Genomic DNA, 26,315 nt, shown 5'->3' on the forward strand with positions numbered 1-26,315 from the left:
GTTAGAGCCTGAAGAGAGTTAGAGTTAGAGTTAGAGCCTGAAGACAGTTAGAGTTAGAGACTGAGGAGAGTTAGAGTCTGAAGAGAGTTAGAGTTAGAGCCTGAAGAGAGTTAGAGTTAGAGCCTGAAGAGAGTTAGAGTTAGAGTCTGAGGAGAGTTAGAGTTAGAGCCTGAAGAAACGTAGAGTTAGAGCTTGAAGAGATTTAGAGTAAGAGCCTGAAGAGAGTTAGAGTTAGAGCCTGAGGAAAGTTAGAGTTAGAGCCTGAAGAGAGTTAGAGTTAGAGCCTGAAGAGAGTTAGAGTTCGAGCCTGAAGAGAGTTAGAGTTCGAGCTAGAGCCTGAAGAGAGCAAGAGTAAGAGTCTGAAGAGAGTAAGAGTTAGAGCCTGAAGAGAGTTAGAGTTAGAGTCTGAAGAGAGTTAGAGTTAAAGCCTGAGGAGAGTTAGAGTTAGAGTCTGAAGAGAGATAGAGTCTGAAGAGAGTTAGAGTCTGAAGAGAGTTACAGTTAGAGCCTGAAGAGAGTTAGAGTTAGAGCCTGAGGACAGTTCGAGTTAGAGTTAGAGCCTGAAGAGAGTTAGAGTTAGAGTCTGAAGAGAGTTAGAGTTAGAGCCTGAAGAGAGTTAGAGTTAGAGCCTGAAGAGAGTTAGAGTTAGAGCTAGAGTCAGAGTTTGAGTCTGAAGAGAGTTAGAGCCTTAAGAGAGTTAGAGTTAGAGCCTGAAGAGAGTTAGAGTTAGAGCTAGAGTTAAAGTCTGAAGAGAGCAAGAGTTGGAGCCTGAAGAGAGTTAGAGTTAGAGCCTGAAGAGAGTTAGAGTAAGAGCTAGAGCTAGAGTTAGGTTCTGAAGAGAGTTAGAGCTAGAGTTAGAGTCTGAAGAGAGTTAGAGTTAGAGCTAGAGTTAGAGTCTGAAGAGAGTTAGAGTTAGAGCCTGAAGAGAGTTAGAGTTAGAGCCTGACGAGAGTTAGAGCTAGAGTTAGAGCCTGAAGAGAGTTAGAGTTAGAGACTGATGAGAGTTAGAGCTAGAGATAGAGAGTGAAGAGAGTCAGAGCCTGAAGAGAGTGAGAGTTAGAGTCTGAAGAGAGTTAGAGTTAGAGCGTGAAGAGAGTTAGAGTTAGAGCCTGACGAGAGTTAGAGTGAGAGCCTGAAGAGAGTTCGAGTTAGAGCCTGAAGAGAGCTAGAGTTAGAGTCTGAAGAGAGTTAGAGTTAGAGCTAGAGTTAGAGTCTGAAGAGAGTTAGAGTTAGAGCCTGAAGAGAGTTAGAGTTAGAGCTAGAGTTAGAGTCTGAAGAGAGTTAGAGTTAGAGTCTTAAGAGAGTTAGAGTTAGAGCCTGAAGAGAGTTAGAGTTAGAGTATGAGCCTGAAGAGAGTTAGAGATAGAGTCTGACGAGAGTTAGAGTTAGAGCCTGAAGAGAGTTAGAGTTAGAGCCTGAAGAGAGATAGAGTTAGAGCCTTAAGAGAGTTACAGTTAGAGCCTGAAGAGAGTTAGAGTTAGAGCTAGAGTCAGAGTTGGAGTCTGAAGAGAGTTAGAGCCTGAAGAGAGTTAGAGTTAGAGCCTGAAGAGAGTTAGAGTTAGAGCTAGAGTTAAAGTCTGAAGAGAGCAAGAGTTGGAGCCTGAAGAGAGTTAGAGTTAGAGCCTGAAGAGAGTTAGAGTTAGAGTCTAAAGAGAGTTAGAGTTAGAGTCTGAAGAGAGTTAGAGCTAGAGTGTGAGTTAGAGTCTGAAGAGAGTTAGAGTTAGAGCCTGAAGAGAGTTAGAGTTAGAGCCTGACGAGAGTTAGTTAGCGACTGAGGAGAGTTAGAGTTAGAGTTAGAGCCTGAAGAGAGTTAGAGTTAGAGCCTAAAGAGAGTTAGAGTTAGAGTTAGAGTCTAAAGAGAGTTAGAGTTAGAGTTTGAAGAGAGTTAGAGGTAGAGCTAGAGTTAGAATTAGAGTTGGAGTCTGAAGAGAGTTAGAGTTAGAGCCTGAAGAGAGTTAGACTTAGAGTCTAAAGAGAGTTAGAGTTAGAGCCTGAAGAGAGTTAGAGTTAGAGCCTGAAGAGAGTTAGAGTTTGAGCCTGAAGAGAGTTAGAGTTAGAGTCTGAAGAGAGTTAGAGTTAGAGTTAGAGCTAGAGTTAGGTTCTGAAGAGAGTTAGAGTTAGAGTCAGAGAGTCCACTGAACTGGAGTTGACATGTTAGAGTGTGTTGAACATCAGTTCCCAGATGGTTAGTGTTAGCTCAGTTTCAGCTCAGTTTCAGCTCAGTTTCAGCAGTTTGTGCAGGACCACACCTCCTTTGGCGTACGGGCGTATTCCTTCACTCGTTCCACTGACACTATGTTGTTTTCCACATCTGTCCACGATCGAACTATCCAGCTCAGAATTCCTGTCACCTGCAAATAAACATAAACACAGTTTGGTTTCACAGAAAATATTTGGCATTTGTTGTGTGTCAAATAATCAGGTCAACGTGTCCATGTCCTAGTTTAGGGTTAGGATGATTGAACAAACAATGAATGGAAGAGCAAGAACAGTCCAAAAAAACATGAAAAGGACTAATGGGCTAATGTAAGCCTAACCCTAACCCTAACCTTTACTGATGACCAGGCTGGTCTCAGGGTTCGGGTTAACCCAAACCCTCCACAGGCCCAGATGGGCTGAGCCCCCCATGCCCTTAAAGCCTGTGCCCCCCCAGCTTTGTGGAGTATTTCATCATGTGTTCAGGATGAGCCTGAGTCTGCAGGGTTAGGGTTAGAGTTAGGGTTAGGGGGGTCCTGACGCTGTGGAAGACCTCATGCCTAGTTCCTGTTCCTGAGGACTACTTCCTATGGCACTGACTTCTACCATCATGAAGACCCTAGACAGACTCATCCTGGATCTGACCCATGGTCAGACCACATGTGGACCCCCTTCAGTCCTCCTACCAGCCCCATCTCAGAGTTGAGGACCCCATCGTCTTCTTGCTTCATCATGTCTATATTGAGTGGGACCCGCTGCTGAACCCTGTGAGGGTCCTGGTTTTAGTTTCAGTCCCATCAGGCCGACCCCCTGAGTGACCAGATGACACCCATGCAGGTGGAGGTCTGACTGGAGGACCACAGTATGTGGGCCTGCAGAACTGGGTCTGACAGGGGGTCAGCACCAACGGGGCACCACAGGGAACTGTCCTCTGCCCTTTCATCTTCACCTGATGACTGTGGTCCAACCTGAATCATGTTCTATTAGTTCAAACCCAGGAGAACCTGTCCCCCAGGCCAAGACTGTCCTCATTTAAAGGAACAGGGACTGTTTGGAGGACCAAACTGTCAGAACAATCTGTTTTTCAAGGTTTAAAAATATTTAAGAACAGGTACAAAGTATTTTTACCTGAAGAGAGTGTGTCACAGCCAATCCCACGATGCCTGGGCTCAGTTTACCACGACCATAGACTGAAAATAAGGATGCAGCCAGAACCAGCAGGTTCCCCAAAAACTCCAGATTCACCGCCAGCCATCTGGATGACAACAGTAATAGATTACAATATAGATTAGCATTTGAGAGACAGAGTCACAGTAATAGCCTTTAAAATGTACTAAACATGTTTAACACCACATCATCAGTACAGAACCAACAGTTGTGGAAGGAGGGAATAAATTACACTCAAATATCATTTAACATTTGAATGGAAATGTTTGAGTAATGATAGAAATTTGAAACAACACAGACAGACAGGTGTTTATGGAAATAAACCTGGTTGCAACAAAGCGAGGGAAGTATGCTTGTTGGTTGTTGTCGATGTGTCGGTCGGCCTCCAGGATGAAGCGCTGCTGTTCGCCAAAGGCTCGAATGATGCCAGCGCCCTGGACGGTTTCGTTAAAGTGGGTGTAGATCGGACTGCGACTTACAGCCTCCAGGCGTCGCAGCTGACACGACGTCGCAACGTAGAAACTCTGAAAATCAAATTAGAAAATTGTGTACAAGGACAGTTCATTTAGTCAATCAGGCCCTTCCGCCTTCAACAGTTCTTCAGCTGGCCTCGGTGTGGATCAGAATCAGGGGTCTATGGCCTGTAAATGGACTTTGTCTTGAACCGTGGCAGGTATCTACTGCCATCCCAGGTAGGACCACGCACTCCCAGGTAGGACCACCTAGTCCCAGGTAGGCTCACCTAGTCCCAGGTAGGCTTACCTAGTCCCAAGTAGGACAACCTAGTCCCAGGTATGCTCACCTAGTCCCAGGAGAACCTGGTGGAGCTGAGTGGCCTCTCCTCAGACCCGATGGAACCAGGAGTTACTTCGAAGACATGAATGAAAGCAGATACGAAGGAAAAGAGGTTGCAGAGGAGGGATTAGGACCAGGCTTAGGGGGACAGGCAGCCGGTTCCCTTTACCTAACCCGAACCCTAACCCTAACCCTTTACCTAACCTGAACCCTAACCCTAACCCTAACCCTAACCTTTCCCAGATAGCAAAATCATTATGGCTTAAATCTGGCCCAAAACTGGCATGCCATTTTGTCAAAGTTCTGGATGGATGTATGGGCCGTAAATGGCCCAAAATAGTCAAACTCAAACCAGAAGGAAGGCAAAATTCACTCAAAGCTAATTGCAGACTTCCAAAATATAGCCATAATTGTCCCAGAAAAGCCCCAAATCCCCATAATCCAGCCAAAAAGCAGCCCAAACCGACCCAAAGAGAGGCCAAAACTGACCCAAAGACAGGCCAAAAGGAGGCCAAAACTGACCCAAAGACAGGCCAAAAGGAGGCCAAAATTTACCCAAAGAGAGGCCAAAAGGAGGCCAAAATTCACCCCAAATTTGTGTTGATCATGTTTTTAAAATGAAGTGGGTTTTCTTCTGGGTAGAAATTCCTGCTTTTTGTGCAGTATTTTGGCTTTACACAAATATGCCAAAACATCCAAAACACATCCGTATATGGAATCAGATGTTCCACTCTTTAGTCAGTCTTCTGTCTTTCCATAAACATACCATACCATCCCTATACTGGATCCACTCTTTGTCCAGTCTTTGGTTCACCACACATACACTATACTGCCAAAAGTATTCACTCACCTGCCTTGACTCACATATGAATGTCAGGTCCATCCCATTCCTAGTCTATGGGTTCAATCTGACGTGGGTCCACCCTTTGCAGCTCTAACAGCTTCAACTCTTCTGGGAAGGCTGTCCACAAGGTTTAGGAGTGTGTTCATGGGAATTTTGGACCATTCTTCCAGAAGCGCATTTGTGAGGTCCCACACTGATGTTGGACAGAAGGCCTGGCTCTCAGTCTGCGCTCTAATTCATCCCAAAGGTGTTCTATGGGGTTGAGGTCAGGACTGTGTGCAGGCCAGTCCAGTTCATCCACACCAGACTCTGTCCTCCATGTCCAAATGGACCTTGCTTTGTGCACTGGTGCACAGTCATGTTGGAAGAGGAAGGGGCCAGCTCCGAACTGTTCCCACAAAGTTGGGAGCATGGAATTGTCCCAAATGTCTTGTTCTGCTGAAGCATTCCCAGTTCCTTTCAGTGGAACTAAGGGGCCCAGCCCAGCTCCTGAAAAACAACCCCACACCATAATTCCCCCTCCACCAAACTTTACACTCGGCACAATGCGCTCCCACAAGTATCGTTCTCCTGGAGACCGCCAAACCCAGACCCGTCCATCAGATCGCCAGATGGAGAAGCGCAATTGGTCAGTCCAGAGAAGGCTCCTCCCCTGCTCTACAGTCCAGTGGCGGCGTGCTTTACACCACTGCATCCACCACTTTGCATTGCACTTGCTGATGTATGGCTTGGATGCGGCCGCTCGGCCACGGAAACCCATTCCATGAAGCTCTGTGTGCGCACTGTTCTGGAGCTAATCTGAAGGACACATGAAGTTTGGAGGTCTGTACCATTGACTCTGCAGAAAGTCGTCCACCTCTTCACACTCTGCACCTCAGCATCCGCTGACCCCGCTCCGTCAGTTTCCGTGGCCTACCACTGCGTGGCTGAGTTGCCGTCGTTCCCAAACACTTCCACTTTCTTATAATCCAGCTGACAGCTGACTGTGGAATATTTAGGAGCCAGGAAAGTTCACCACTGGATTTGTTGCACAGGTGGCATCCTATCACAGTTCCACGCTGGAATTCACTGAGCGACCCATTCTGTCACAAATGTTTGTAAAAGCAGTCTGCATGCCTAGGGGCTGGATTTAATACACCTGTGGACATGGAAGGGACTGGAACAGCTGATTCTGATTATTTGGATGGGGGAAACAATACTTTAGGCAATATAGTGTATGTCAGAACTCAGACATATACTGCTGGTGCCTCCACATCTGTTATGGCTAACCTGACCACAGTTAAGACTAAAGGTTTTCAGAATGACAAAAGAAAGACAAAAAGGACAAATGTATGACATAATACTGACAGAATATTTGCTATCTGGGTTACCTGCATCACACTGACTAACACCTGATCACTAAGGAACAAGACCGCTGGTTAAGTCTGAGCCAGATTACCAACAGACCAGTCTCTTTTGTTTGACTGAATTGTGGTTCTGTGCAGATGTGAACTTTCTTCTGCATGAGTTTAGCATCATTCGCTTTGACAGAGATACGCTCCAAACATGGACATCAACAGGGGGCGGGATCTGAGTGAGAGTCTGAACCTGATCGATGTTTCAAACAGATGCGGAACCTCCAGGTTCAATTCTTGACATTTTGTTGATGGGATGGGTTTGAGAAATCTGAGGCCAAATATGGACATTTCAATTCATTTCATTGTCAAAGAACCTTTTTCAATGAAAAGTCGTCCTTTCAGTGGAAGATTATTGGGTCAAACGGACTAACCCTGACCTTGATCCTAAACAGACTAACCCTGACCCTGACCCTAAACCAGAACCACAGGTGTCCTCAGACTTACCTGGATCAGGATGTACAGACCGGTGAGTGGGAGGAGCACCAGGCCTGTGAAGGGCGTGGCCAACAGAACGATGATGCACACCTCCAGCAGTTTGAACAGGTATCCCAGCATCATCTTCAGCCCGTCAGGGATCATGCAGTCGATGGCATCGATTTCTTTGGAAAAGCGGTTCAAAAGGTTTCCACTGGGAGTCACCTCAAAGAAGGACATGGGCGAGTGGAGCACATTCTGCAGAAGGTCAGCATGGAGGTACCGGGACGCCAGGATCCCCCCCAGAGAAACAGCCAGGGTGGTCCCAAACATGGACAGGCCTGAAACACAAAACCAGGAGGAGACCTGTAAAGGGTTAAAGCTAATGGCGTTCATTTGGTCTTCTGTTTATGTAATTATACTTTTCTTTTATCTTTTGTTCAGGTCTAGTTTTTAGATGTTTCCTGTTTGACAGTTTCCACTGTGACTCCAGTCTTCCTCAGAAACCTCATCCCACATTCTGCTGACCTGTCATTTATCAGCTGGTTGGCTCCACAGTCCCATCAGAGTCCGTCGAGCCGACCATGCCTCCTCCACCTTGGGTGGTCTGTGGAGGAGGGAATCCCAGGTGTGCAGAGGGTGTACGCCCCCTGGTCCTGGAGGAGGGAATCCCAGGTGTGCAGAGGGTGTACGCCCCCTGGTCCTGGAGGAGGGAATCCCAGGTGTACAGAGGGTGCACGCCCCCTGGTCCCAGTTGATGGTGCCGCTCGCCCGCTGCCTGATCTCGATTGCCTCCTTGATCCAACGTTTGAGTTTGTTTTTTTCAGATGTTCTAATTGTGCCCTTATCCCAGTCCATGATGTGGGTGTGTCTTCTGCTGTGGTCTGTGATGGCTGAGTTTAGGTTCTCCTGTTTGGCTTATTATTATTATAACATCCGAAACAAACAAACTCAAACGTTGGATCAAGGAGGCAATCGAGATCAGGCAGCGGGCGAGCGGCACCATCAACTGGGACCAGGGGGCGTACACCCTCTGCATACCTGGGATTCCCTCCTCCAGGACCAGGGGGCGTACACCCTCTGCATACCTGGGATTCCCTCCTCCAGGACCAGGGGGCGTACACCCTCTGCACACCTGGGATTCCCTCCTCCAGGACCAGGGGGCGTACACCCTCTGCATACCTGGGATTCCCTCCTCCAGGACCAGGGGGCGTACACCCTCTGCACACCTGGGATTCCCTCCTCCAGGACCAGGGGGCGTACACCCTCTGCACACCTGGGATTCCCTCCTCTAGGACCAGCGGGCGTACACCCTCTGCACACCTGGGATTCCCTCCTCCAGGACCAGGGGGCGTACACCCTCTGCACACCTGGGATTCCCTCCTCCAGGACCAGGGGGCGTACACCCTCTGCATACCTGGGATTCCCTCCTCCAGGACCAGGGGGCGTACACCCTCTGCATACCTGGGATTCCCTCCTCCAGGACCAGGGGGCATACACCCTCTGCACACCTGGGATTCCCTCCTCTAGGACCAGGGGGCATACACCCTCTGCATACCTGGGATTCCCTCCTCCAGGACCAGGGGGCGTACACCCTCTGCACACCTGGGATTCCCTCCTCTAGGACCAGGGGGCATACACCCTCTGCACACCTGGGATTCCCTCCTGCAGGACCAGGGGGTGTACCTTCTTTTGCTGAAGGACAGACCTCTGACAGAACTGAGCTCAGGTCAGATAGAAAAAAGATCCAACTACCAATTAAATCTGGAATCTTCTGTCAGAACAGAGACTGAATCTACAACCAGTTCACCAAACCTGCCCTTCAGAACCCCTAAGTGAACTGAGGTGGATCTGGATCAGGTCTGACCCACATAGACCCCCTTCAGAACCCCTCAGTGAACCCAGGTGGATCTGGATCAGGTCTGACCCACAAAGATCCCCTTCAGAACCCCTAAGTGAACTGAGGTGGATCAGGATCAGGTCTGACCCACAAAGATTCCCTTCAGAATCCCTAAGTGAACTCAGGTGGATCTGGATCAGTTCTGACCCACAAAGATCCTCTTCAGAACCCCTAAGTGAACTGAGGTGGATCTGGATCAGGTCTGACCCACATAGAACCCCTTCAGAACCCCTCAGTGAACCCAGGTGGATCTGGATCAGGTCTGACCCACAAAGATCCCCTTCAGAACCCCTAAGTGAACTCAGGTGGATCTGGATCAGGTCTGACCCCCTTCAGAACCCAGGTGGATCTGGATCAGGTCTAACCCTGGGTGAAGCCCAGCAGTGCGAACACGCCCAGTTTGAGGTTGTGGTCGGTCTGCGTTCCGTTGACGGGGGCGTCGTCAGCCCACAGGCTCAGCCAATAGCTGTAGGCCAAGGAGGCGGTCTGCTGGAACCCACAGAGGAAGAGGATGATGACGATGAAGGTCCGACCCAGGGTCCGGAAGTACTCTGAGTACATCTGCAGTTTGACCTGAGGACGACAGGACACCTGGGTTAGTCCCACCTACCTGGGTTAGCCCCGCCTACCGCTGTGTGCAGGTAATAATAAAAACGACGACAATAATAATAATAATAACAGTACTGATGATGGCTTTAATCAATATGTGGACTATTCAGGCCTAGACTTCAATTTAAATTATTAATAATAACTTCATCATTTGCAGTCTGACCACATTAGTCCTGGTCCAGGTCTGTGCACTGGGGTCCTGTGGCTCAGAGACTAGACTTTAAAACAGTTCAGCTGGTCTACAGTCTGTCCAGGGTCTAGAACTGAAGTCCATCTGGGACATGTTGGTCCCATATGAACCACCTGGGACCTGAGAACCTCATGGACTGGTCTGAGACCCTCATGGACTGGTCTGAGACCCTAATGGACTGGTCTGGAATAGATCAGATTCACTTTGACTAATAAAAGAGGGAACAGATCTACTTCAACCCAAACAGTGGACCTGCTGTAGGCTCTAAGGGCTGGAGTTAAGGTCTACTTAAGGGTTAGGGTTAAGGTAAGGTCTACTTAAACAGACGTACCCGTCCAGTGTGGGCAGAGTCAGCCTCTGTCAGTTTCCCAGCATCCTCTGGGTCAAAGTCCTGATCTGTGGTGACCTGATGACCACTGGCACTGCTCATGTCACAAGTACTGGAACACAGTTACAGTTACAAGTTCTGGATTACAGTTACATTCACAAGTACTGGATTGAAGTTGCATTCACAAGTAAAAGTACTGGAACACAATTACAGTTACAAGTACTGGATTACAGTTACATTCAGGGGACATTTAGCACTTATACAAAACACACTGTTCTACACACACACACACACACACCTATATATATATATATTTTTATATATATATATATATATATAAAAATATATATATATATACACACACACACACACTCACACTAGTACACATGCCCTGTGATAGTTATATTGTAATATATAAACTAATGTGTGTGTGTGTATATATATACATATATATATATATATATATATATATATATATATATATATATATATATATATATATATACAGGGTGGGGAAGCCAAATGTACACTGAACATTTAGTTGTTTTTTCTCAGCAGACACTACGTCAGTTGTTTTGAACCCAAACATATACTGATGTCATAATCATACCTAACACTATTATCCATACCTTTTCACAAACTTTTGCCCATATGAGTAATCAGGAAAGCAAACGTCAAAGAGTGTGTGATTTGCTGAATGCACTTGTCACACCAAAGGAGATTTCAAAAATAGTTGGAGTGTCCATAAAGACTGTTTATAATGGAAAGAAGAGAATGACTATGAGCAAAACTATTACCAGAAAGTCTGGAAGATACTATTAAAGAAGAATGGGAGAAGTTGTCACCCCAATATTTGAGGAACACTTGTGCAAGTTTCAGGAAGCGTGTGAAGGCAGTTATTGAGAAAGAAGGAGGACACATAGAATAAAAACATTTTCTATTATGGACATTTTCTTGTGGCAAATAAATTCTCATGACTTTCAATAAACTAATTGGTCATACACTGTCTTTCAATCCCTGCCTCAAAATATTGTACATTTATCTTCCCCACCCTGTATGTATGTATATATATATATATATATATATATATATATATATATATATATATATATATACACAGTCTATTTTAATATAGAGAATGTGATTAAATTATATACATGTACTATTACTCATGATGCAATAAGCACACTCTTTATTTTACTGTGACTAGTTTTCATAATGCTAACATGGATTATTTCCTTCAAACACTGTAGTGCAGCAGATAGCTGAAACAATCTTTCACTTGGTGATACAAGCACCAAATTTGGCACAAACATGCTCCAGGAGCTACTCTTTCACAAAAGTCCGCTATCCAGGTTGAAAAACAAAATGGCCACCATTTTTCAAGATGGCCGACTTCTGAACTGGTTGAACTGTCATTTTTGCAAGATTTGAATATTTTGACTTTAAAGGTCTGAATATCATTTTAGAATGCAAAAAAATGAAATTCAGCATCTCTAAAAAACCAAAATGAAGAAATCATGGCAACTAGGGTAGAATATGATTAAAATAACACTATTTTGTATGTCTTGAAAGTTCAATGTCGTAAAAAAAGGGGAAAAAAATAGTTTATCGAAATAGGTTTGTTATTTGACACAGGAATACAGGAATCAGCTCTCTCTTATGCAGAAGTTTGACATCAGTCTTCACATTTGCAGGTGCACAACTGTGTGCACTTCAGACTGAAACGATAGCATTTGCATCTGCCTCGACATTCTGTCTTGCACCCTAACCATAGCCCTGGAATCTCAGCCAGAAGCTTTTCTTTGAGTCTTGTTGAATTTATGTCAGGTATGTCTGACCCAAACTAGTGAAGTCTTTCTGTGAAAAGATTGACCAGTTCTGCCAGTCGGAATACAGCAGGCTCATCGCTGTTGTTGCTTTTTTCAACAATGTATGTAACAAGCTCAGAGAACACTAACTGAAAGGCTCTCTTTTCTTGAGGCAACTGCAATTTTGCTTTGTTCTCTTATGTTTATGTTTATGTTTATGTTTATGTTTATGTTTACGCATTTGGCAGACGCTTTTTTCCAAAGCGACTTACAGGGGAAAACCAATTAAATCACTCAATCAATCAAATTTTATTTATATAGCCAGATCACAAAAAAGTTATCTCTTGACATTTTATATATAGAGTTGGTCAAAACCAGACTCTAAGTCAATTTACAGAAACCCAACAGACTCTTCTGCAATATGGGCTCTCTCCCTATTGTAGAGGGCCGTCAGGCAAGAGCAGTGGTACCTGAGTTCCAGTGCCACGACATCCCCACTACTTAATACAGCCAAAAGTCTGCCATCATTGAGAGTGCGAGCACATTCATTTAGTCTCTCATTCAGCTGCATTGTCATAGCTTGTCGCAACTCTGACTCTGGTTCCCTCTTCTCACACAAGAAACATTTTTCCACTTCAAAGCTAGTCCTGCGAACTTTTGAATGTCCTTCACCAGGATCCTTCTGCATTTCAGTGGCTCTTTTCCTGGCACGCTCCAGTTTGCAATTGCTGAACATTTGGCGGCAGTTTTGGTGGTATTTTGCACCGTTTCGCCTTAGGGTGTCCTCAATACCACCCCCTTCATCCAGCCTAGATATGTTTAGCCTTATAGGAAGCAGATTAATTTCCTGAAATAGTGGCAAGTTTGTGGCTATCATCGAATAGCCATCAGAACTACAACTATAATGGGTTGGAGGAGACTTTAACTCCCCTTTTGTATCAGTTTGACAGAGGCAACATTTCCTCCAGTCACTTTTATTTGTACAACTGAGTGGATTGTTTACAGACATCTTGTGTAGTACGGTTAAAGGCCGAGGGGCTATCCTTTTACCACCCAACCGAACAAGATATCAAAGCACATTATGATATGGGATACAACAAGGTTCTGGCATCTGGACCCTACACCTTGCCCAATCGTTCATCCAGTGCCATTTAAGTCCCGTGCGATCTGTACACCATCCGGGTAACTAAAGCCCCATTACCCTTGGCTCGGCTCTCCCGCGCTGGCACATCCTGTCTATTCAGGTGCGGCTATCTAACTACAATAAAATTTGTTCTCAATAACAATAATAGTTAGTAACTACAACTACAGTTAGTAATCTACAAGCCGACACTGAACCCCATGCTGAGTCTCACAGCAGTGATGTCACCAGTGTGCCCTGGTTGTGCTTTGACATCACTCTAATATTGAACAAATGAAAGAAAGGAAGCTTGATACAGTAGGCCTATCCTGAAGAGTGATGGTGGAGTTGATGGTACAAAGGTACTTTGCTATATCTGCAATCAGAGTGTTGCGCTAGAACACACATTTTGGAGTAAATATGCCACTTATTCAAAAACTAAGGGGGTATTTTGGACTTGACTGATGCTAGTTACTTCCTTTTCACAAAAAATTTCATTTTGAAGCTTTCATTATCCAAACAATTGTATATCTATAAGCATTCTGTGGCGGAAATGGTGTTTTTCATGTTCAGCCTGGCGGCCATCTTGAAAAATGGCGGCCATCTTGTTTTCAACCTGGATAGCGGGCTTTTCTGAAAATATAGGTTCTAAAGCATATGTGTACCAAATTTGGTGCTTGTATCACCAAGTGAAAGATTGTTATGGTATATTGACTTAATCTGCTGCACTATGGACTGTCTGTTTAAAATATCAGATTATATGATGGTCCAGTTCAAAGAACATGTTTATGTCTGAGGATAAAAACTGTGTTTACAGCGACTAGTCTGGGATTGAATACTGAGTAAAGGTTTACCTGAGGGTGGAAAATAAAAGAGTCTGTGAAGGAGGACTGGTTCTGTTGGACTGGTGTCCTGTTGGACTGGTTCTGTTGGACTGGTTCTGTTGGACTGGTTCTGTTTGACTGGCTCTGTTTGACTGGTGTTCTGTTGGACTGGTTCTGTTGGACTGGTTCTGTTTGACCGGTTCGGTTGGACTGGTTCTGTTTGACTGGTGTTCAGTTGGACTGGTTCTGTTGGACTGGTTCTGTTTGACTGGTTCTGCTAGACTGGTGTTCTGTTGGACTGGTTCTGTTGGACTGGTTCTGTTGGACTGGTTCTGCTGGACTGGTGTTCTGTTGGACTGGTTCTGTTTGACTGGCTCTGTTTGACTGGTGTCCTGTTGGACTGGTTCTGTTGGACTGGTTCTGTTTGACTGGCTCTGTTTGACTGGTTCTGTTTGAGTGGTTCTGTTGGACTGGTGTCTTGTTTGACTGGTTCGGTTGGACTGGTTCTCTTGGACTGGTGTCCTGTTTGACTGGTTCTGTTGGACTGGTTCTGTTTGACCGGTTCGGTTGGACTGGTTCTGTTTGACTGGTGTTCAGTTGGACTGGTTCTGTTGGACTGGTTCTGTTTGACTGGTTCTGTTGGACTGGTTCTGCTAGACTGGTGTTCTGTTTGACTGGTGTCCTGTTGGACTGGTTCTGTTTTGTTTCTCTCTTCTCTCAGTCTTTTTGTTGCAGCTCTTTCACAAACTGCATTTATTCAAATTGAACTAATAAGAGGAAATGATCTGATCTGTCCATCAGCCCTAACCCTAACCCATCAGCCCTAACCCTAACCCTAACCCTAACCCTGCTGGGGACAGACTGTCACACTCTACTTTTCTCATAAATCCAAGTGAATGAGTTTCATTTTAACACCAGTTCCCTCAGGTCTAAATAAACCCAAATACACTAACACTGTCCAGTGTTCATTTAACACCAGTTCCCTCATGCCTAAATAAACCCAAATACACTAACACTGTCCAGTCTTGAAGGTTGATTATATGATGGATGATCCAGATGTTTTACCTGATCAGCTGTTCCTGAGACAGATCAATAGAAAACTCCATCAGACTGAGACGAGACACCGACTTCCTGGAACCTAGAACAGAAAGAAAGAGTTACAGTTAGGGTTATCCTTACCCTTATCTCTGGGTGAGGGTTAGTCTTACCCTTATCTCTGGGTGAGGGTTAGTCTTACCCTTAATCTCTGGGTTAAGGTTAGTCTTACCCTTATCTCTGGGTTAGGGTTAGTCTTACCCTTATCTCTGGGTGAGGGTTAGTTTTACCCTTAATCTCTGGGTTAAGGTTAGTCTTACCCTTATCTCTGGGTGAGGGTTAGGGTTAGTCTTACCCTTATCTCTGGGTGAGGGTTAGTCTTACCCTTATCTCTGGGTTAGGGTTAGTCTTACCCTTATGTCTGGGTTAGGGTTAGTCTTACCCTTATCTCTGGGTGAGGGTTAGGGTTAGTCTTACCCTTATCTCTGGGTGAGGGTTAGTCTTACCCTTATCTCTGGGTGAGGGTTAGTCTTACCCTTATCTCTGGGTTAGGGTTAGTCTTACCCTTAATCTCTGGGTTAAGGTTAGTCTTACCCTTATCTCTGGGTTAGGGTTAGTCTTACCCTTATCTCTGGGTTAGGGTTAGTCTTACCCTTATGTCTGGGTTAGGGTTAGTCTTACCCTTATCTCTGGGTGAGGGTTAGTCTTACCCTTATCTCTGGGTTAGGGTTAGTCTTACCCTTATGTCTGGGTTAGGGTTAGTCTTACCCTTATCTCTGGGTTAGGGTTAGTCTTACCCTTATCTCTGGGTGAGGGTTAGTTTTACCCTTAATCTCTGGGTTAAGGTTAGTCTTACCCTTATCTCTGGGTGAGGGTTGGGGTTAGTCTTACCCTTATCTCTGGGTGAGGGTTAGTCTTACCCTTATCTCTGGGTTAGGGTTAGTCTTACCCTTATGTCTGGGTTAGGGTTAGTCTTACCCTTATCTCTGGGTGAGGGTTAGTCTTACCCTTATCTCTGGGTTAGGGTTAGTCTTACCCTTAATCTCTGGGTTAAGGTTAGTCTTACCCTTATCTCTGGGTTAGGGTTAGTCTTACCCTTATCTCTGGGTTAGGGTTAGTCTTACCCTTATGTCTGGGTTAGGGTTAGTCTTACCCTTATCTCTGGGTGAGGGTTAGGGTTAGTTTTACCCTTAATCTCTGGGTTAAGGTTAGTCTTACCCTTATCTCTGGGTTAGGGTTAGTCTTACCCTTATCTCTGGGTTAGGGTTAGTCTTACCCTTATGTCTGGGTTAGGGTTAGTCTTACCCTTATCTCTGGGTGAGGGTTAGGGTTAGTCTTACCCTTATCTCTGGGTGAGGGTTAGTCTTACCCTTATCTCTGGGTTAGGGTTAGTCTTACCCTTATCTCTGGGTTAGGGTTAGTCTTACCCTTATCTCTGGGTGAGGGTGAGGGTTAGGGTTAGTCTTACCCTTATCTCTGGGTGAGGGTGAGGGTTAGCGTTAGTCTTACCCTTATCTCTGGGTTAGGATTATCCTTACCCTTATCTCTGGGTTAAGGTTAGCCTTACCCTTATCTCTGGGTTAGGGTTAGGGTTAGCCTTACCCCTGTCTCTGGGTTAGGGTTAGCCTCACCCTTTTCTCTGGGTTAAGGTTAGCCTTACCCTTATCTCTGGGTTAGGGTTATCCTTACCCTTATCTCTGGGTTAGGGTTAGCCTTACTCTTATTTCTGGGTTAGGGTTAGCCTTACCCCTGTCTCTGGGTTAGGGTTAGCCTCACCCTTTTCTCTGGGTTAAGGTTAGCCTTACCCTTATCTCTGGGTTAGGGTTATCCTTACCCTTATCTCTAGGTTAGGGTTAGCCTTACTCTTATTTCTGGGTTAGGGTTAGCCTTACCCTTATCTCTGGGTTAGGGTTAGCCTTACCCTTTTCTCTGGGTTAAGGGTTAGGGTTAGCCTTACCCTTATCTCTGGGTTAAGTTATCCTTACCCTTATCTCTGGGTTAAGGTTATCCTTTCCCTTATCTCTGGGTTAGGGTTAGCTTTACCCTTATCTCAGTGTTAGGGTTATCCTTACCCTTATTTCTGGGTTAGAGTTAGCCTTACCCTTATCTCTGGGTTAGGGTTAGCCTTACCCTTATCTCTGGGTTAGGGTTAGCCTTACCATTACCCTTATCTCAGCGTTAGGGTTATCCTTACACTTATCTCTGGGTTAAGGTTAGCCTTATCCTTATATCTGGGTTGGGGTTAGCCTTACCCTTATGTCTGGGTTAGGGTTAGCCTGACCCTTATCTCTGGGTTATAGTTAGCCTTACCCTTATCTCTGAGTTAGGGTTAGCCTTACCCTTATCTCTGGGTTAAGGTTAGTCTTACCCTTATCTCTGGGTTAGGGTGAGTCTTGCCCTTATCTCTGGGTTAAGGTTATCCTTACCCTTTTCTCTGGGTTAAGGTTAGCCTTACCGTTATCTCAGCATTAGGGTTATCCTTACCCTTATTTCTGGGTTATGGTTAGCCTTATCTCTAAGGGTTAGGGTTAGCCTTATCTCTGGGTTAAGGTTAAGGTTAGTCTCACCCTTATCTCTGGGTTAAGGTTTGTCTTGCCTTTATCTCTGGGTTAGGGTTAGCCTTACCCTTATCTCTGGGTTAAGGTTAGCCTAACCCTTATCTCTGCGTTATTGTTATTCTCACCCTTATCTCTGGGTTAAGGTTAGCCTTACCCTTATCTCTGGGTTAGGGTTAGTCTTACCCTTATCTCTGGGTTAGGGTTAGTCTTACCCTTTTCTCTGGGTTAGGGTTAGTCTTACCCTTATATCTGGGTTAAGGTTAGTCTTACCCTTATCTCTGTGGGTTCAGGTTATCCTTACCCTTATCTGTAGTTTAATGTTATCCTTACCCTTATCTCTGGGTTAAGGTTATCCTTACCCTTATCTCTAGTTTAAGGTTATCCTCACCCGTATCTCTGGGTTAGGGTCAGCCTTACCCTTATCTCTAGTTTAAGGTTATCCTTACCCTTATCTCTGTGGGTTGCTGGTTCTCTATAGTTCCTTCCACTGTGGGTGTGGATGAATGTGGCGAAGGCTCCTCTTTTGTCCATCAGCTGTTTAAAGGAGCCCATCTCTGAGATCTGCCCGTCCTCCATCACCAAGACCAGATCCACTTTGGACAAGAAACTAATCCCATTGGTCACCAGCACCCGGGTCTGAACACCAACCAGAGGATACTGTCATTATCATAGCACAAACCCAACACAACAAGGAACACTTTAGAAGGTTAGGGTCAGTGTTAGGGGTTAGGGTTAGGGTCAGGGTCAGGGTTAGAGTTAGGGTCAGGGTCAGGGTCAGGGTTAGGGTTAGGGTCAGGGTTAGGGTCAGTGTTAGGGGTTAGGTTTAGGGTCAGGGTCAGGGTTAGGGTTAGGGTCAGTGTTAGGGGTTAGGGTTAGGGTCAGGGTCAGGGTTAGGGTTAGGATCTTTTCCAGAAAAATAAAGGACCAAATGTAAAGTTTTCAAACTGGAATCACTGGTATCCCATAGCAACAAAAACAGAACCACTGACTTTGAATGGGAAAAGGCCAGCCCTAACCCTAACCCTAAAGGCCAGCCCTAACCGTAACCCTAAAGGCCAGCCCTAACCCTAACCCTAAAGGCCAGCCCTAACCCTAACCCTAAAGGCCAGCCCTAACCCTAACCCTAAAGGCCAGTCCTAACCCTAACCCTAAAGGCCAGCCCTAACCCTAACCCTAAAGGCCAGCCCTAACCTTAACCCTAAAGGCCAGCCCTAACCCTAACCCTAAAGGCCAGTCCTAACCTCAACCCTAAAGGCCAGCCCTAACCCCAACCCTAAAGGCCAGTCCTAACCCTAACCCTAAAGGCCAGCCCTAACCCTAACCCTAAAGGCCAGTCCTAACCCTAACCCTAAAGGCCAGCCCTAACCCTAACCCTAAAGGCCAGTCCTAACCCTAAAGGCCAGTCCTAACCCTAACCCTAAAGGCCAGCCCTAACCTTAACCCTAAAGGCTAGTCCTAACCCTAACCCTAAAGGCCAGCCCTAACCTTAACCCTAAAGGCCAGCCCTAACCCTAACCCTAAAGGCCAGTCCTAACCCTAAAGGCCAGCCCTAACCTTAACCCTAATGGCCAGCCCTAACCTTAACCCTAAAGGCCATTCCTAACCCTAACCCTAAAGGCCACCCTAACCCTAACCCTAAAGGCCAGTCCTACCCCTAACCCTAAAGGCCAGCCCTAACCTTAACCCTAAAGGCCAGTCCTAACCCTAACCCTAAAGGCCAGTCCTAACCCTAACCCTAACCCTAAAGGCCAGTCCTAACCCTAACCCTAAAGGCCAGCCCTAACCTTAACCCTAAAGGCCAGTCCTAACCCTAACCCTAAAGGCCAGCCCTAACCTTAACCCTAAAGGCCAGTCCTAACCCCAACCCTAAAGGCCAGTCCTAACCCTAACCCTAAAGGCCAGTCCTAACCCTAACCCTAAAGGCCAGCCCTAACCTTAACCCTAAAGGCCAGTCCTAACCCTAACCCTAAAGGCCAGCCCTAACCTTAACCCTAAAGGCCAGTCCTAACCCCAACCCTAAAGGCCAGTCCTAACCCTAACCCTAAAGGCCAGTCCTAACCCTAAAGGCCAGTCCTAACCCTAAAGGCCAGTCCTAACCCTAACCCTAAAGGCCAGCCCTAACCCTAACCCTAACCCTAAAGACCAGCCCTAACCCTAACCCTAAAGGCCAGTCCTAACCCTAACCCTAAAGGCCAGCCCTAACCTTAACCCTAAAGGCCAGTCCTAACCCTAACCCTAAAGGCCAGCCCTAACCTTAACCCTAAAGGCCAGCCCTAACCCTAAAGGCCAGTCCTAACCCTAACCCTAAAGGCCAGCCCTAACCTTAACCCTAATGGCCAGCCCTAACCTTAACCCTAAAGGCCAGTCCTAACCCTAACCCTAAAGGCCAGCCCTAACCTTAACCCTAAAGGCCAGTCTTAACCCTAACCCTAAAGGCCAGTCCTAACCCTAACCCTAAAGGCCAGCCCTAACCTTAACCCTAAAGGCCAGTCCTAACCCTAACCCTAAAGGCCAGCCCTAACCCTAACCCTAAAGGCCAGTCCTAACCCCAACCCTAAAGGCCAGTCCTAACCCTAACCCTAAAGGCCAGTCCTAACCCTAACCCTAAAGGCTAGCCCTAACCTTAACCCTAAAGGCCAGTCCTAACCCTAACCCTAAAGGCCAGCCCTAACCTTAACCCTAAAGGCCAGTCCTAACCCTAAAGGCCAGTCCTAACCCTAACCCTAAAGGCCAGCCCTAACCCTAACCCTAAAGACCAGCCCTAACCCTAACCCTAACCCTAAAGGCCAGTCCTAACCCTAAAGGCCAGCCCTAACCTTAACCCTAAAGGCCAGTCCTAACCCTAACCCTAAAGGCCAGTCCTAACCCTAACCCTAACCCTAAAGGCCAGTCCTAACCCTAACCCTAAAGGCCAGCCCTAACCTTAACCCTAAAGGCCAGTCCTAACCCTAACCCTAAAGGCCAGCCCTAACCTTAACCCTAAAGGCCAGTCCTAACCCCAACCCTAAAGGCCAGTCCTAACCCTAACCCTAAAGGCCAGTCCTAACCCTAACCCTAAAGGCCAGCCCTAACCTTAACCCTAAAGGCCAGTCCTAACCCTAACCCTAAAGGCCAGCCCTAACCTTAACCCTAAAGGCCAGTCCTAACCCCAACCCTAAAGGCCAGTCCTAACCCTAACCCTAAAGGCCAGTCCTAACCCTAAAGGCCAGTCCTAACCCTAAAGGCCAGTCCTAACCCTAACCCTAAAGGCCAGCCCTAACCCTAACCCTAACCCTAAAGACCAGCCCTAACCCTAACCCTAAAGGCCAGTCCTAACCCTAACCCTAAAGGCCAGCCCTAACCTTAACCCTAAAGGCCAGTCCTAACCCTAACCCTAAAGGCCAGCCCTAACCTTAACCCTAAAGGCCAGCCCTAACCCTAAAGGCCAGTCCTAACCCTAACCCTAAAGGCCAGCCCTAACCTTAACCCTAATGGCCAGCCCTAACCTTAACCCTAAAGGCCAGTCCTAACCCTAACCCTAAAGGCCAGCCCTAACCTTAACCCTAAAGGCCAGTCTTAACCCTAACCCTAAAGGCCAGTCCTAACCCTAACCCTAAAGGCCAGCCCTAACCTTAACCCTAAAGGCCAGTCCTAACCCTAACCCTAAAGGCCAGCCCTAACCTTAACCCTAAAGGCCAGTCCTAACCCCAACCCTAAAGGCCAGTCCTAACCCTAACCCTAAAGGCCAGTCCTAACCCTAACCCTAAAGGCTAGCCCTAACCTTAACCCTAAAGGCCAGTCCTAACCCTAACCCTAAAGGCCAGCCCTAACCTTAACCCTAAAGGCCAGTCCTAACCCTAAAGGCCAGTCCTAACCCTAACCCTAAAGGCCAGCCCTAACCCTAACCCTAAAGACCAGCCCTAACCCTAACCCTAAAGGCCAGTCCTAACCCTAAAGGCCAGCCCTAACCTTAACCCTAAAGGCCAGTCCTAACCCTAACCCTAAAGGCCAGCCCTAACCTTAACCCTAAAGGCCAGTCCTAACCCCAACCCTAAAGGCCAGTCCTAACCCTAACCCTAAAGGCCAGTCCTAACTCTAACCCTAAAGGCCAGCCCTAACCTTAACCCTAAAGGCCAGTCCTAACCCTAACCCTAAAGGCCAGTCCTAACCCTAACCCTAAAGGCCAGTCCTAACCCTAAAGGCCAGTCCTAACCCTAACCCTAAAGGCCAGCCCTAACCCTAACCCTAACCCTAACCCTAAAGACCAACCCTAACCCTAACCCTAAAGGCCAGTCCTAACCCTAACCCTAAAGGCCAGCCCTAACCTTAACCCAAAAGGCCAGTCCTAACCCTAACCCTAAAGGCCAGTCCTAACCCTAACCCTAAAGGCCAGCCCTAACCTTAACCCTAAAGGCCAGTCCTAACCCTAACCCTAAAGGCCAGCCCTAACCTTAACCCTAAAGGCCAGTCCTAACCCCAACCCTAAAGGTCAGTCCTAACCCTAACCCTAAAGGCCAGTCCTAACCCTAAAGGCCAGTCCTACCCCTAACCCTAAAGGCCAGCCCTAACCCTAACCCTAACCCTAACCCTAAAGACCAGCCCTAACCCTAACCCTAACCCAGAGATAAGGGTAGGTCTAACCCTAACCCAGGAAACACTCACAGTTTCAGAAACCTTAAAGGTGATTACAGACAGACTCCCACAATTCAATGCATGATGAAACTTCAGAAGAACCTTTTATAGACAGACACAGAGAGGGAGGAGTTTAGGGAGACGGCAGGAGGGGGGGATGCGTGTGGAGGGGTTAGGGGAGGTAGGGGTGTGTGGAAACAGAGGACCACAGAGACAATCCCAGATAAGACACATTTATAATGGACATTCAAGGAGAAGACAGACAACCAGACCATGACCCAGACTGTGGACACGGAACAGGTTCCACACAGACCTGGTTCTCAGCTCCATAATGTCAGTAAGGATAGAGAGAAGACACCACTGCATTTGGATTTGAACAAAATAAATATATTCATAAAGAGATAAATAACTAGATGTCCATAGAATTATGTACAGATCAAGCACAGCAAGTCCACCAGGAGGACCTGGTCCAACAGGAGGATGTGGTCCACCAGGAGGACATGGTCCAACAGGAGGACGTGGTCCAAAAGGAGCATGTGGTCCACCAGGAGGACGTGGTCCAACAGGAGGACGTGGTCCACCAGGAGGACTCCTCCCTCTGCTCAGACTCCTCCCTCTCCTCAGACTCCTCCTCCTGGTGGGACATGCCCAGAACACCTCCCCAGGGAGGAGTCCAGGAGGATCTGAACCAGATGTCTGATCCACCTCAGCTGGTTCCTCTGGATGTGGAAGAGCAGCGGTTCTACTCTGAGCTCCATCCCTGGTGACTGAGCTCCTCCCCCTATCCCTAAGGGTGGCTCCTCTCTCTATCTCTAAGGGTGGACCCACCCACCCTACAGAGGAAACTCATTTGGACCACTTGCATCCTGGATCTGGTCCTTTGGGTCCTGACCCACAGCTCATGAGCACAGGTGAGGGTCTGAACGTAGACTGAGGGTAAATCCAGAGCTTCTCCTTTGGCCTCAGCTCCTTCTGAACCACAACAGACCCATACAAGCACTGCATCACTGCACCCACCCACCTGTCAATCTGAACCTCCATCCTTCCCTCACTGTGAACCAGACCAATATACTGGACCTCCTCCACTGGGGTCAAAGACTCTCCACCGACCCGGAGAGGACAGACCACCTTTATCTGGTCCAGAACCATGGGTTCAGATTTGGAGATGCTGATCCTCATCCCAGTCCAAACCGCCCCAGGTCACGCTGAAGGTCCAGGTTCCATGAGGCCAACAGGACAACGTCATCTGCAAAAAGCAGAGATGAAATCCTGTGGTCCCCAAACCGGACCCCCTCCGGCCCCTGGCTGCACCGAGAAATTCTGTCCATAAAAATGATGAACAGAACCGGTGCCAAAGGGCAGCCCTGCCGGAGCCCCACATGCACCTGGACCAGGTCTGACTTACTGTGAACCAGACTCCTGCTTCGGTCATACAAGGACTGGACTGGCCTCAGCAGAGGACCCCAGACCCCATACTCCTGAAGCACCCCCACAGGATACCACCAGGGACACAGTCCAACGCCTTCTCCAGATCCACAAAACATATGTGGACCGGTTGGGCGAACTCCCATGAACCCTCAAGCACCTGATGGACAGTATAGACCTGGTCCAGTGTTCCAAGACCAGGACCAAAACCACATTGTTCCTCCTGGATCTGAGGTTGGACTATCAGTGGGATCCTCCACTCCAGTACCTGGAATAGACTTTCCCCAGGGTTAGGGTTAGGGTTAGTCTATAACCCTATATACCTATAGGCTCCTAGCAGGCAAAAGTGGACATCAACATGAAAAAGTCCATTTGCACACATCATTTATCAAGTGGACTCATTTTTTAGCTAAAAATCTCTATTTTTTGGATCTGTTGTCCTTTTTAAAACACCACTTCCACAGTACAGGAGAAGTTCGGAACCTTCTGCGAGGCTGCATTAAATTAACAAAAATACATGAAAAGATCATCTATGACACAGAGAAATAAAAATTCTGAATAGGGGCGGGGCTTATTTCAGGAAAATTTTCAGATTCAACTTTAGCCCTGATTTTCTGACGCTAAAAGATGTTCGAAGCACTGCTGTGTAATTTTTTTTTTTTTTTAATTTTCATCCAAAACCCCCCACCACCCCAAAAATTACTTTTTCAACCCTGAAAACATGGGCTTTTTGTCAACTTTCAAACCTTCTTCACTTTTGATGAAGTACAGTGTAACAATCTGCTCATACTGGGCCCTAAATGTTTTTCTGTTACACATGTCATGTCTTCAGAGTGCTGTGCACTATAAAAGGTGTAGTGACAAGGTCCAGTTAGAGGTCAAAGGTCACCCAAATGGTCCAAATGCATATTTGATGGAACTCAGCTGTTCATGTGGGTTCTTCCAAATGTTGGGCTCAGGTTCTGTCCTCAGAACACATCTACTGACCACAAACCACTGACATTCAATCAGACACATTCAACACAACTGTTTCCTCTGTATTCTGCACAGACATGAAAACAGAACAGACGGCAGTTTGACAGCACTGACATTTACATGAATGTGTCCCATTGCGGGCGACACAGTGGTGCAGTGGATAGACCTGGTGCCTCACAGACAGAAGGTCCTAGGTTCAATTCCAACACCAGTCGATGGGGGTGGGATCTTTCTGTGTGGAGTTTACATGTTCTCCCCGTGTCTGCGTGGGTTCTCTACATTTTCTACCCATTCAAACACATGCACTGATAGGTTAATGGGTTCATCTAAATCCCCCATAGGTGTGAATGTGACAGTGGTTGTTTGTCTCTATATGTTCAGTCTGTGATAAACTGGCAAAATGTCCAGGGTGAACACCACCTTCACGCATAAGTAGCTGGGATAGGCTCCGCCCCTGTGACCATAGTGAGGATAAAGCAGTTATACTTCTCTTTTTTCTTTTGTTCAGACAAGGTATAGCTTTTTTTAGATGTTACATGCTTGACAGTTTCGACTGTGACTCCAGTCTTCCTCAGAAGCGTCATCTGACGTGCTGCTGACGTGTCATTTATCAGCTGGTCGGTTCGACGGACCAATCAGATCCCGTCGAGCCGGGACGAGGGTGCGGACACCCTCTGTCACACCTGGGATTCCCTCCTCCAGAGACCACCCAAGGTGGAGGAGGTGCGATCGGCTCAACGGGCTCTGATTGGTCCGTCGAGCAGACCAGCTGATAAATGACACGTCAGCAGCACGTCGGATGACGCTTCTGAGGAAGACTGGAGGCACAGTTGAAACTGTCAAGCAAGTAACATCTAAAAAAAGCTATACCTCGTCTGAACAAAAGAAAAAAGAGAAGTATAATTACATAAACAGAAGACAAAATGATCGTCTTTAGCCTTATCGAGGATAAAGCAGGTTCAGAAAATGAATGAATGAATGAAGTGTTAGTGCTTCCCTCCTAAATGTGTGCTGGTGTTTCCTCCACACTAATGGTGGCAAATTCAAATGTTCTGTCCATGTTTGAACCTGTAGTCTGTACTGTGGCTTTAAAGGGCCAAAGGCCTTGGGGGGTCCCACCAGGAAACCAGAGGAACACAACTGAAGACAGATTTGATCAAATGTCGGAATGGTATGAATTTTTTAAAAAACTAGGCTTTTTGGTGACCTTTAACCTCCAACATGACCTTGACATTAGACTGTTCATAGTACACAGCACTCTTATGATCCAATCTGGCACTGACAGGACCATGAACTGTCCCATCATGAACATATTTATACACTGCACTGGACAAAAGAGCGGAGAAGCTGTGAAAGTTGTGATTTTCAGAGTTAAAAAAGTAATTTTTGGGGTGGGGGTGGGGGGTTTGGATGAAAATTTAAAAAAAATTACACAGGAGTGCTTAGAACATCTCATAGCATCAGAAAATCAGGGCTAATGTGGTATTTGATATTAAGCCCCCCCCATTCTGAATGATGAAGTCTGTGAATTCATACACTCGTCACATTTAAAAAGACTGTGAACTTTTACAGAGAAATGACTCATTATTTGTAATTTAATCCAACATAAGAATGAACCACAACAAGTTCTAAATAAAACGGTGTTAATATTAAATATATTAAATAAAGTATTGTGACTATATCTGGCTTGTTTTAAAAAATGAAGTCATTCTGGGTGATGCATCCAATGGTACAGCGGTCCATGTGTGACTATTACAACCTGTCCACGTCTGACCACATTCTCATGTCAATTAAACAGAGACTTTTCAATATTTTACGCCAAACTTTATTTTCAGCAGAGTTGAATATAAAATCTAAAGGTTGTGTCCGACGTGATATTAGTATCAGTCGAGAACCACATGTTTGGAATGTTTGTGTAAAGCATAAAAAATTGACGACCGTTTGTAGTCTACGTGTTACCGAGCAGTAATTCTCTCCCCAAATTTTGTTCTCCATAATGTTAAAGTTCTTCTGAAACCTACTCAAACATGTTGAACACATGAATATAAGTGACTGTTGAACACCAAATGTGTCCATAGGTTTACACTTGATCACTCCCGATAGTAGAGATGGAACA

The 26,315-nt window shown here is 46.4% G+C and overlaps 1 protein-coding gene across 1 annotated transcript in view; it reads right to left on the reverse strand.

The window, feature by feature from the left end:
* The window catches only part of LOC115416017 (multidrug resistance-associated protein 1-like), a 95,455-nt gene that overhangs the window by 13,213 nt on the left and 55,927 nt on the right, over nucleotides 1–26,315 (reverse strand). Inside the window, exons 20-27 of the mRNA XM_030129718.1 lie at nucleotides 17,635–17,824; nucleotides 14,661–14,733; nucleotides 9,844–9,952; nucleotides 9,079–9,286; nucleotides 6,844–7,154; nucleotides 3,688–3,887; nucleotides 3,325–3,451; nucleotides 2,250–2,351 (exon numbers count right to left, since the gene is read on the reverse strand). Of these exons, the coding sequence (XP_029985578.1) occupies nucleotides 2,250–2,351; nucleotides 3,325–3,451; nucleotides 3,688–3,887; nucleotides 6,844–7,154; nucleotides 9,079–9,286; nucleotides 9,844–9,952; nucleotides 14,661–14,733; nucleotides 17,635–17,824 (1,320 nt within the window). The remainder of the gene's footprint in view (nucleotides 1–2,249; nucleotides 2,352–3,324; nucleotides 3,452–3,687; nucleotides 3,888–6,843; nucleotides 7,155–9,078; nucleotides 9,287–9,843; nucleotides 9,953–14,660; nucleotides 14,734–17,634; nucleotides 17,825–26,315) is intronic.

Source organism: Sphaeramia orbicularis, unplaced genomic scaffold, assembly GCF_902148855.1.
Source record: "Sphaeramia orbicularis unplaced genomic scaffold, fSphaOr1.1, whole genome shotgun sequence".
NCBI classification, from domain to species: domain Eukaryota; kingdom Metazoa; phylum Chordata; class Actinopteri; order Kurtiformes; family Apogonidae; genus Sphaeramia; species Sphaeramia orbicularis.